Source organism: Eptatretus burgeri, unplaced genomic scaffold (genome assembly GCF_056783735.1).
Source record: "Eptatretus burgeri isolate ZD-2024b unplaced genomic scaffold, Ebu_testis_v1 Ebu_testis_scaffold_50, whole genome shotgun sequence".
NCBI classification, from domain to species: domain Eukaryota; kingdom Metazoa; phylum Chordata; class Myxini; order Myxiniformes; family Myxinidae; genus Eptatretus; species Eptatretus burgeri.
Genome location: NW_028222000.1, coordinates 102,634 through 113,975, shown reverse-complemented (window position 1 = coordinate 113,975; position 11,342 = coordinate 102,634). Strand labels below are relative to the sequence as shown.

At 46.4% G+C, this 11,342-nt stretch overlaps 1 protein-coding gene across 2 annotated transcripts in view; it reads right to left on the bottom strand.

Annotated features, from left to right (window-relative positions):
* Positions 1-1,089: 1,089 nt before the first annotated feature.
* Positions 1,090-11,342, bottom strand: part of LOC147007680 (netrin-3-like) — a 78,077-nt gene continuing 67,824 nt past the window's right edge. Inside the window, exons 3-4 of one of the 2 annotated variants that reach the window (XM_085866600.1) lie at positions 10,908-10,958; positions 1,092-1,276 (exon numbers count right to left, since the gene is read on the bottom strand). In XM_085866600.1, the coding sequence (XP_085722726.1) occupies positions 1,209-1,276; positions 10,908-10,958 (119 nt within the window). In that variant the 3' untranslated portion in view covers positions 1,092-1,208. Of the gene's footprint in view, positions 1,277-10,907; positions 10,959-11,342 lie in introns of both variants that reach the window. The other variant, XM_085866598.1, reaches the window with a different exon arrangement.

The following is an 11,342-nucleotide window of genomic DNA, read 5'->3' as shown; positions in this document are numbered from 1 at the left end:
AATGTTGCTAAAAGTGTCCTTTATGATCCATCCATGAAAACACACTCTGTACAGAGGGAGCATCAGTGCTGCGACAGCAGTCACCTGCGTTATTGGACACAATCCTGGACAGGTGACCACTCTGATACAGGATACTCAAACGGCTCAATCATCCCAGCAAGCTGGTGTCACTTTGCCAACCTCAGAAGGATGACAAGCTGAGTCAACCCCACCTGGTATGAATTCAACAGCCAAGTGGGATTTGAACTCAGGACCAAGTAAACCAAGCCCACCACCTTAACCATGAAACCAACACCAGGTATACCTTTATGATATTTTGCCAAAACAGATCAACAGAGTCGCCACAAACACACCTATCCCGTGACAATGGTTTCATAACAGTTCTTACAGCGGGTCAAAGGTCAAGGTCACAGCTTCAGGTCAAAATTTCGGGAAAAATGATTTTGGGTCAAACTTTGACCTTGAACTTGTGACTTCCATCCATCGAGCAGAATTAATTAGTTTCCTGGTAAACTCTCACCAACTCTACTTTACAAACAGCCTCCTGGTTTAGTGGTAACTCAGTTCACCCTTCACATCTTTAAATATAATATTGAACATAATTTGGCCGAAAATAAGGTTGGTACAAGACGAGCTATAAACTCCCAACCAAGTGATGCACAGGGAATGTGTTGCATCAGTGAGCATACCTTCCTCTGAAAGCAAGGGTACGTGTCTTGTCTTCTCATCCCGTGATTCCTCGAGGACGTTTAAGATGCCACTGCAGTCCCCAGGAACAGGCCATTGTGTGTTGGTGCAGAGGCGCATCATCACAAGTAAATCTTCATCTGATTTGTTGTAAACGAGATTAAAGAGGAATCGAATGCTGAATGAAGTGATGAGGTACATAATGATGTCATACTAACATGTACAAGAGGGAGGGTAACATCTCATGGATGGGATTTCCATTCTCAATTCAATTCCGGCTCCGCTCCAGACATCGTGACATTCACTAAATCAATGAGTTCCTGTGTTAGTAAACAGCACGGATCAGCACAGGAAACACAAGTTCTCGGTACGGAGTGAACGTCACGTACCGGGTCTGGACTCCTTGTCCTCGGGTGAACCGACCATGGACCCGCGGTCTTCCGGAGAACCTCGCGGACCGACCACGTATCCTCCATCGGAGCCGCTCGTGGATCCCGGGGTGTTCTCTCTGAGATCTCGGGTCATGGTGGACCGCACGTCGTGTCGGGTGAAGGACGGTACGCTGTGGTAACCGAGTGAAGAGCGCGAGCTGTTTGGGGAAAATGCGAACCGCGAGATCGCGGTGTCTGATTGGTTCCCGCCAAATCACGTGTCCATGATTTAAAATAAATACAAAGATTGAACGTTTCGTTTTAACGGATTGTTTGTGTTTCAGATTGTGTTGTGAAAGTGAAAAACGAGTCCGAGTTCGTCGATGATTATTCCCTCGATACGAATCAACGTTCTTTATTTTCTGTTTTTGTATTTATCGACAATCTTCCCTCCATAACGGAATTATTTTTGGGTCATTCTCACATAACTGACAGAATCAGGAGGTGGTAACATTAGAAAATTATTTGAACAAGATTAAAATTTTCAGGTCCGAATGTGGCAATTGTGACGTAGTTTCAGGTGTATTTGCTGAAAGCAGCGCTGAATTACCTCTCATTTCGCCGGTTTTTCACCGCAATTTCAGTGCTTTATGTCCGTCGAGTCATTCCCGTTACGGAAATGAAAGGGCTTGTGTATCCGACAATGATGTTTTCAAGAGACGTCAAAGATGCCAAGAATATTCTACCTCCATCATGTTTATTGAGAAACAAAAGAAAAAGTTGTCATCAATAAGAAATCGGTGTGCAATTCGTCATTAAACATCGGTGCAATGAACAATTGGTCAGCGCTGGTGCCTGATTGATTGGATTAAAATCATGAGAAACACACATGTTGGACCACTAAGTATGAGTCGATACTTTTAAAAATAAAATAATATCTTGAATTCACAGTGACATACAGCAAACCAGAAATGATAGGAACCGAGTGACGGATTTGTTCATGATGTCGGCGCTGGGGTTGGGCCAAGTACGGTGTTCCTCAACAGAAAAAAAATATAATTGGATCGCCGGCAATACAATCTGGAGCCATTTCCGACATTCAAAGCGGATCGATGAAAGAAGACGATTTGAAGAGCACAGAAGCGCACCCCCTTGAATCCGCAACTGAAACGGTGCCCTGGTGCGATTGAGAAATTTTGGCGAGTGGCGTCAGCTGGGATCCCGCAGCACGAAGGGCAGGTGTGTAACGCACGGTGGTTCACACGGTGGATGGCCCGAAGGCGAGCGTGTCATGCGATTAACGGGGCGACATTACGCCCTCATGTTCCGGCCAAACGAAAGGGACGAATGGACTGTAAACTGCCGCCCTGGAGACGCAAAGCTCGTCGAGCCTTGCCGCGAGTGCACGATGCCCGGCTTGGATGTCGCGAACATCGTCGCGCGGGGGCAAAGGAGCATTAGTTATGGGAAGGGTTGAGCGTTAGATACACCGGCCTCATGGGGGCATGAGCAGTCCTCCATGGGGCCCGGAAACATCAGTTGGGAGAAATTTAGTATAGAATTTAGAATGCATTGGAGACATGGACGACATTGAACGTGTGGTGGGGACGTAGATTAGCTACGTATAATTAAATGGAACGTGCATTAGAATAAGGGATGACGGGAACACGAGCTAGAATAAGGGAACACGAGCTAGTTGAGGGAATGTAGTTAGTTGAGCGTCAGTGTGGTGTGAAAAAAAAAAAACAAGAAAGAAACATGATGAGTGAACGTGGGTCAGCGGGCCCGAGTGTGAATGGAGTGAATGTGGAATGGAATGGTGCAACCGAATGATTGGGGGGAGGATTGAATACCACCCAAGGGAACCCAGGGTTCGTGTAATAATAGTTAGTAGATTAGTTAAATTAACCAAAAGGATGTCGTTTGGTTGTTGGTGTTGAACGAAGGCACGAAACCTTTTTGTAGGGTGCACGAGACTATTGACCAGCTGGGAGCGTGGCTGATGAAATATGCGCAATGAGTAGAGGGCACCCCGGGCAGCGAAGTAGTCGGCCAGAGTTGGCCATGGGTCTAAGCGACCGAGTTAGTGTAATGAGCACGGATACCCACGGGAAAGGGACCCGGAGCACCAAAATGCCACGTGGGCATCTACGGGGAAATGCCACGAAGGGCATTCCCCACGTTCATAAGGAGTAGCTCGGCTCGGAGACAGCCTCAACGACCCGGGGGTGCCGAAGATCGAGTTCGGCAAGTGTGTAGACCTGCCAGTGGAGCCACGCTTCCCAGCCACGAAATTGTACGAGAGCACGGGAGAAAATTTGCGGGCCAGGCCCAAATGAATAACGAACACCGACACAGGCGACGGGATTCGTGGTTGCTGGAACCAATAGTTTAAAGAGACAGGGGTGTTGAAAAGCCCAGCGGATAGATGAACGTTTAATAAATGCGAGGATATATAAGAAACATGTACCCCTTCGCACCATCCATCCCTTCGCTGTTCGTAGGCCACTGGACTCATCTTGAAAATGTTGAAACCTGTGGGAGCTATTCTGAGGCTGCATTGGGCTCGAGACAGATTCACTTGTCTCTTCCTCAATCCTTTCAAAAGGGATCTTAGGGATTGGGAATAGACAGTTTGGACAGGTTAGTCGAACAAAAACGATAAGGGGGTTTGGGACACACATAATTTTTTTTTTAAACAAAAAAAAGTCAAAATTTAGTTTTTTTGTGACAACCGAATGGGGGTGGGTATGGACAATGACAGGCATAGGCAATAGGTTGAGGGGAGACTGTAGGGAAGGACCGAGACCGTCTTCGGACCGGCCAACGCCACCACACTCCCTCCACAACCTCCTGAGACCACACCGAGGCTGGGCAGCTTCATGTGCCAACCTGTTGTTGTATCGCACCTTACCTGGTCTGCATTTGCCAAGCCTTTATCTGCCTTTGCCTCGACTCCATTTGCCATACCTTAATTTGCCTTGCCATGTCACTCACCTTTACCATGTGTGCCAGGACCATCTTTGTGACAGTATTTGCAAGGACTGCCTTGCAGGCAGCTGCGTTACAGGTGACTGCATTTGCGCAGTCCGGACATCTATCTCCTTGTTGTATAAAGGCCAGTTCAAATGGACTGTGAGACGGCGTGTGGCCTGCCGTGAAAGGGTGAGTTGCCTCCAGCAACCAGGAACAGGAAAAATAAATAAAACCAACAAACAAAGGACCATTGAGGGCCCTGAAGATGCCTGATCATCGATTCCTGCTGCTGCACTCATCCCCGAATGTTGCCTTTATTGTTCTCTCCTGAAGTCACAGTTCCTGGGCCATGGGTAATGTAAATATGAGAAATGTATATCGTTCTAATCCACCTGTTTGTTTGTTTAGTTCCGGCAATGTAGCTAAGTTGTCCGAATGAGTCTGTTAGTTTAGTTACGCAATGCACTAGGTTATTTATTTTTGGGACATGTATTCAAAATGTCGCACTCAGGGATCCGGAGGTAAAATGTTCTGGGGGAACCTACACCTGCATGCCACACGAATGTTTACGACTCGGGTCGAGTCTGGCAAAATGGAGGGGGGTAGTGTTGCGGTTACCGGAACCGCATGCATACAACAGATAGATGTCCCGAGACAGTTATGCCATTAATATACGTGTCGATAGACCCCTTCCTTTTGTTTAGTGGGAAGATAAGGGAGTGCGTTGCGATGGTCTAATACTTCGGTTATTAAATCATTTTCCCCTTTTATTTCATCCCAACTCTTTTTCTTCCCTCCATTTCATTTCTGAGGTAAATCTGCCTGCTTGCCCCTCGTCTCGTCTTCCACAGCCGTGCATCAACGTCTCCCCAAAACCAGACATGTGCGGCGAGTCACGTACGCTTTGGTACCCAGGTGGGCGGGCTGTGCCGGCGTCTGCCCGAAGCCCGGACCAGGCTGGCGGGCCACGTGGGGAGCCAGTCAGAACGCCCGATTCGGGCGATAACATTGGATTTGGCATGGCCCCTCCCACGAGCTCCGGGCTCGATAAAACACGGAGAAATCCTCCGTGTAAGTGTGGAATTGAGAAGTGTTTTGTTCGGTGTGGGTGTTCTTCACGCGGAGTGTTCCTGCTTCTTGACTCCGCCCACATCTCGCGTCGACGAATCGCCTCCTGCCTGCTCCAGCCTGCTGCTCCACGCTCGCATTCTGGACTCCGCCCTTCTCCACTCAAGCTCCTCCTTCGGAACACAATCTCCACACGTGCGGCTGTGGCTAGAGCAACGTGACAATTGTCGGGAACCGCACCATGGAGCATCCCTCCCCTGAAACGCCTATGTACCGAAAACTATTACCTCAACTCCCCTCCATCCCTGGCTGCAAAAGTCCTTCACATTTGGGTTTCTTTTCCTGTGTGTGTCTGAGTGTGCTGTTGCCTGTCTGTCAAGTAAGACTGTCGAAGATCCTTATTGTTGTTACTGTTAATAATCTCACGTCAAGTCTGCACTGTGTCTGCTTTAGTAAGTTGCTTGATTATTGTCACACCCCACACCCCTCTCCTCTTTCCCTGCGTTACATACCCAATAAACCCTTGTTGTACCACATGCTTTTCTCGCTTGCTGTAAATAAATAATCATCATTAGAAATATTCCCAGCTCGCCTTTGTCTTCTCTCTCATTGGTCCAGCATGGTTCGAATCTAAGTTTAGCCGGGTCTTTATTCCCAACGATCCGTTCCTACTTTTGCCGGTATGTCCTTGGCAGTGCCGCTCGGCTGCATCCGATCCGGAAAGGTGATCCGATCCGGTACAGTAGTGTTTTCAAAACTATGGGTCGCGACCCAAACGTGGGTTGCAAAGGGTCCAAAAATGGGTCGCGAGGACCCCGGCAAAAAAAATTATTTTTATAAATCAAGCGGGTAAAAGGCAATCGTGCAAACGCCACATCGTCGGACAATGCCGTTTGGTACCGTTCCACTCGGTAATTCAGCCCGAGGTGCAGCTGCACTTCCGTTTCGACCTACTCTTGCCGTTCAGTACTTTGTACCCGCCCAAAACGGTTCACTGCAGGTCAATCATTTCGCCAGCTCACCTTTCCAATTACTCGCTCTCTCTGCAACCGAAGTAATTTCGTGAGGTGACGAACTCAGTCCGGTCACTTCACATTGGCTGACCGACAAGTCGAGACGCTGTTTTGTGTGATCTGCCTTGCTGGCTGGACTGCGCAGCGCAGTTTTCTGCTCCACATTGCGTTGCGTGTTTTGTGTCAGTTCGCCTTGACACTGATTCCACTGACTGATCTAGTCTCCTCTTTCGTTTTGCAGGATGGCAAAGCGTTCCTACAATCAAGCATTTTTGGATGTGGGCTTCACTTCTATCAGTGATTGTGATTCTGTGAAGCCACAATGTGTGTTGTGCTTCGATGTGCTGTCCAACAAATCGCTGAAGGAAAACAAACTGAAGAGGCATCTGGCGACGAAGCACGATTTGTTAGGGTAGTCGCCTACCCAATAGAACCTGACGCGATGGTCCCGTTCGATGGGGAATGACCTGAGGATTAAGCACAAGAAAATTCATGATTCTCCCTTCAAGGGTTATTGCTGCAGATTGTTTTTTCGTTAAAATACCCCCACATTTAGAGGTTTTTCGGCCATTGCTAGGCAACGGAGGGGTCCATAGCAACGGTTCTTTCTCACACATAACTAGGACATACCATGAACCTTCCATAGCAGTTTCATGGGAATCTGACTCATAGTCTCTGAGAAAAAACGAACTTCGTTTTTTTATTGTTTTCGACCAGGGTTCATTCAAAATCAACCTTCTCCGACAGTTTTAATAGGATCCGGCTGGAAATATTTGACAATATGGCTGAATGTACTGCCCACAGTCGCTCGAGGCCTGATTTTGATTTTCGAAAAAATAATTTTTTTATGATTTTTCAAAAATTTCAAAGTCCAGTTGCTTGGCAACGGTGATGCCCAGAGCAACGGTTCTCATTTGCACACAACCAGGTCATGGTATGAACCTACCAACCAAGTTTCATCGAAATCGCCATTGTATAAACTGAAATCACCATTTTAAATACTGATAAGGGAAGAACAAATCTCAAAAAAAATTTTAAAAATTTCGACGAGATCGACTTCCCAATATCGACGGAAATACTGATAAAAAGGAGAACAAATTTCAAAAAAAAATTTTTGAATTTTTTTTTTTTTCGACGAGATCGACTCCCCAACACAGACAAGCCGTTCGGCGACATGGCTGCTCGCTCTCGATGGAAAGCTGGCCGACGCGACGAGCCGATATTCATGTACATGCTATCAATCAATTTAGCACAATAAATATGATTATCACAGCCCTCTTAGTTTGCGCCCAGAAACCCACCTTGTGAAATTTCAGGCATGTTTCCAAAGAGACTCCAACAAATGGCAGCCCTGGTAATTCCATTTATCAATTCACGAATGATTTTATTTTTTTAGATGATGCTGCAAGACATTCTCCTTGGGCACAAAAAAACAGGTCCCTCGGAGGTCCAGTTTCGGAGGTATTGATTTTTTTGTACCGTCCACAATAAGTGGACGATGTACGATAAAGTATTTTAGCTGTTGCTAAGCAACGGATGGTGTGCATAGCAACCATTCATTTTTGTGTACATGCGAGCCACATTGTTCACATGTCACCCAAGTTTCATCAAAATCACACTCTTTCTCTTAGAGATATACGCAATTAACCGTTTCTGAAATGTTCGACATGTACTCGCCCAAAACCTATCTCCTCCGACAAATATTTTTTGTTGGGGCTGCAAATTGGCATGAAGGGAGCGAGATAGATTGCGCACAGAACTCTCGGCTTCGATTTTTCGATTTTTTGACCACTTTAAAGGGCCGTTGCTGTGCCGTTGCTTGGGCCCGGGATCCCATATTCGAAAGCACACGATTCCCAGAAATATTGGTCCTACCTACAAAATTTCATTGGAATCGGTTGAGTGGTTTAGTCCCTTGGCTTGACCAAAGTTTCGCGGACAGACAGACAGATGGAAATGTCCAGAATAAGGGTGCTCTAAGAGCAGCCAGCAGACAAGCCGGTCGGCGATGAGGGATCCGCGAGGATCGAAGCATTGGAGCTGATGCTTTTCATTCTGACCGATCCACCAACGAAGATTCATTGCCAAGACGTATTGGTTCACATACAATTGTTCCTCTGTCGGGCAAGATTTTTCCGATTGCGTATTTTGCCAACTGGCACTCCTCATAAAAAATGACGGAAAATGGACACCATATTTTTGAAGGACTACCATTTCGAAAAAAAAACCTAAATCAAAAATCGGCTCGAGTAAAATTTACTAAATATCTCGAAGTATTTAATTCCGAAGTCTCGTTTCTCCACATTCAAAACTGAAGGACAAGTATTGAAAATAGTGAACGCAGTTTTTCGGCCGCTGCATGGCAACGGGTGGTTGCTCAGCAACGAAACTCAAACGCGCACACTCCCAGCCCATATGGCACCTGTGCGCCAAATTTCATCGAAATCGGTTTGCTGGTTTGTGCTGTGGAGCCTCGCGTTGCAAAGACACACACACACACACACACACACACACACACACACACACACACACACACACACACACACATACACACACACACACACACACAGACGGAAAACCCGACACTAAGGGTACTCTCGCGACCACCCAACAGACAGAAATCCGAAAATAAGGGTACTCTGGCGACCACCCAACAGACGGAAAACCCGACAATAAAGGTATTCTCGCGACCACCGAACAGACGGAAAACCCGACAATAAAGGTACTCTTGCGAATCCAACAGACGGAAAACCCGACAATGAGAGTACTCCAGCGAATCCAACAGACAAACATATGGACGGAAATACTGATCTTCAGGAAAGAAAAAATAAAATCAAAAAAATTTTTTTTTGACATTTGTTTTTTCGACAAGATCGACGACCCAACAAACAAACCGGACGATTACAATATCCCGCTCCCTCCCTCCGGGGGGCGGAATAATAATTGAGCTTTAAGTATTCCACCAGTACAAGTACCCGTTGCTTCCCTGACGGTTTCATCAAATGGCAGCACGTTGTCCTTTCAAACATTCTGCTCCATTCACTCCATCATTTTCCAGGGTCATCTTCCCTCTGCTTGGAAGTCAACTGACATCATCTTCATGAACCATCCTTGCTGCTTCTATCTCCATCTGGCGTGAGCAAAAATCACCTCCGCTTCGCTGCAAAGTTCATTGTTGTTTACTTTGGTTTGAACCTCCGCTTGAAATGAGTGAAATGAAACATTCCCCTTCCCTCGTACTGCCTTCTGCTCCAATCAAGCTGCCTTCCCCCCCTCACGATGCCCCTCCCCCTCATGCTGCCTTCCCATCCCCTTGTCCCGCCTCCCCCTCCCTCAACAGCAATGTATTACCAGATCACGGCAGGGAAGCCAAGAGGTACGAATGATCGCTCTCAGCTGTCTCGCCTGGGTTTGAATCTCGACCCAGCTCTGAACTGTCATCCCGGTGTTTCACAGGCAGGGTGATTCATAAATGTGTGTGTTGTGTCCCGCATGGGTGTTAAACTCGGCGTCACATCTGCCTGGAGCCCCTCTCCTCTCCCCCTCACCTCCTCCTCTCCCTTCTCCCTCTCCAACCCCTATCCCTCTCTATCCCACCCCTATCCCTCTCTCATCCCTATCCCTCTCCCTCACCCCTTTTGGTAATGTGTGTGTACGTGCACGGAACGAGCCGCTTAAGCGGTCCGTGTCCGAAGTCGACCTGCGGCGTGGTACAACTCCTCGGTACGCTACCCGCGCAGGTACTTAGGTATATCGACATTCGGCGATTCACCCTATTTTGAGCGGGTAGAATGCGGACTGGGTTGTGGTGAGGTTAAAGCCCCACCCGTGACTGACTCCTGGCGGTTGTTCCAGGAGGGTCACGACTGAATTGTCCGTTCCGGTGGGTGACGCGTCGCGATTCGAGTTACGTGGCCGATCACACGCCGGACGGGCCAGAATTCGTAACAATATTAATTTTACAGGCCATATCTACACTCTACAGACATACGCGGCCAGCTCTGGATTAACATAATTTACAAGTTTAAGTACCCGTGATTTAAACAAATTGTCACATTCAAGCATGATGAGGTCATTGGTCAAAATTACATCTTTTCCATTATAAATGAAAAAAGGTTAAAAATATACGTGTTTACTATGGAAGACATATATCAAGTCCTTTATTGGCTTTCATTTGACACGATGACCTTTGACCTTACGTGGCCTTGAAAGGTCAAAATCATTTTGCGGTCATTACTTCGTCAAAAATGGTTTAATTGACTTCAAACTTAGACTAAAATATTCCTTATTCTATTCCTTATAATCAACATTCAGGTTAAGGATGTTGTCAAATTTAAATTTGATCACCAAAATAACTTTATGCCTTAAATGGGCGAGATTTGTTGTGCCTGGCACCACTTGTTTTGTTGTTTTTTCGGCGAATAAATCCGTTCGTTTTAAAAGAATGAAGAGCCTTGTGTTCTTCTTGTGATTCCCGCACGCACAAAGCCACCATTGTTTGAGCGCAATCCAGGGGAGTAAAAGCCAGTTTCGGTCCATCCGTCCAGCATCGGTCTCAATCAGCATGGATACGACAATAACAATAATAATGGTGATGTTGATGATGATGTTGATGATGATCATGATGATGATCTTGATGATGATGATGGTGATGATGATAATGTTTATTATTATGGTGATGATGATGGTGATGTTGATGATAATGTTGATTATGATGATGATGATGGTGATGTTGATGATAATGTTGATTATTATGATGATAATGGCTTTAATAGTGAAGTGAAGAACTCACCAAGAGTGTTGGTCCTCTTCGGCTCTTGTCCCACAGAATCAGCAAGCACACCTGAGGGGGAGTCATTGAGTCAGGAAGAACAATGACAATGTTTTTGTTTGTTTTGTTCAGAAGCAATAAAGGAATCAGAACAGCACTCGGTCGAGTGTATACCTCCTCCAGGCTGTACAGTTTACGTTTTCTATCCCGCTGTGGGCCGGATCTGGATCTGGACGTGAACCAAAATCGAATCACCTTGTTGTTGTCACACACCCAACCTGTCCACCAAGTTTTGCCCGAATCCATCCGATATCGTGCAAAATATCGTTTTGGGCCTGATCTCTCAATGATGAAGAATCATTTCAAAAAATTCAAATATCCAGATCCGGATCGGGATCTTCAACTAAAATCTAATTATTTCTTCCTTGTCACACACCCAATGTGTCCACCAACCTT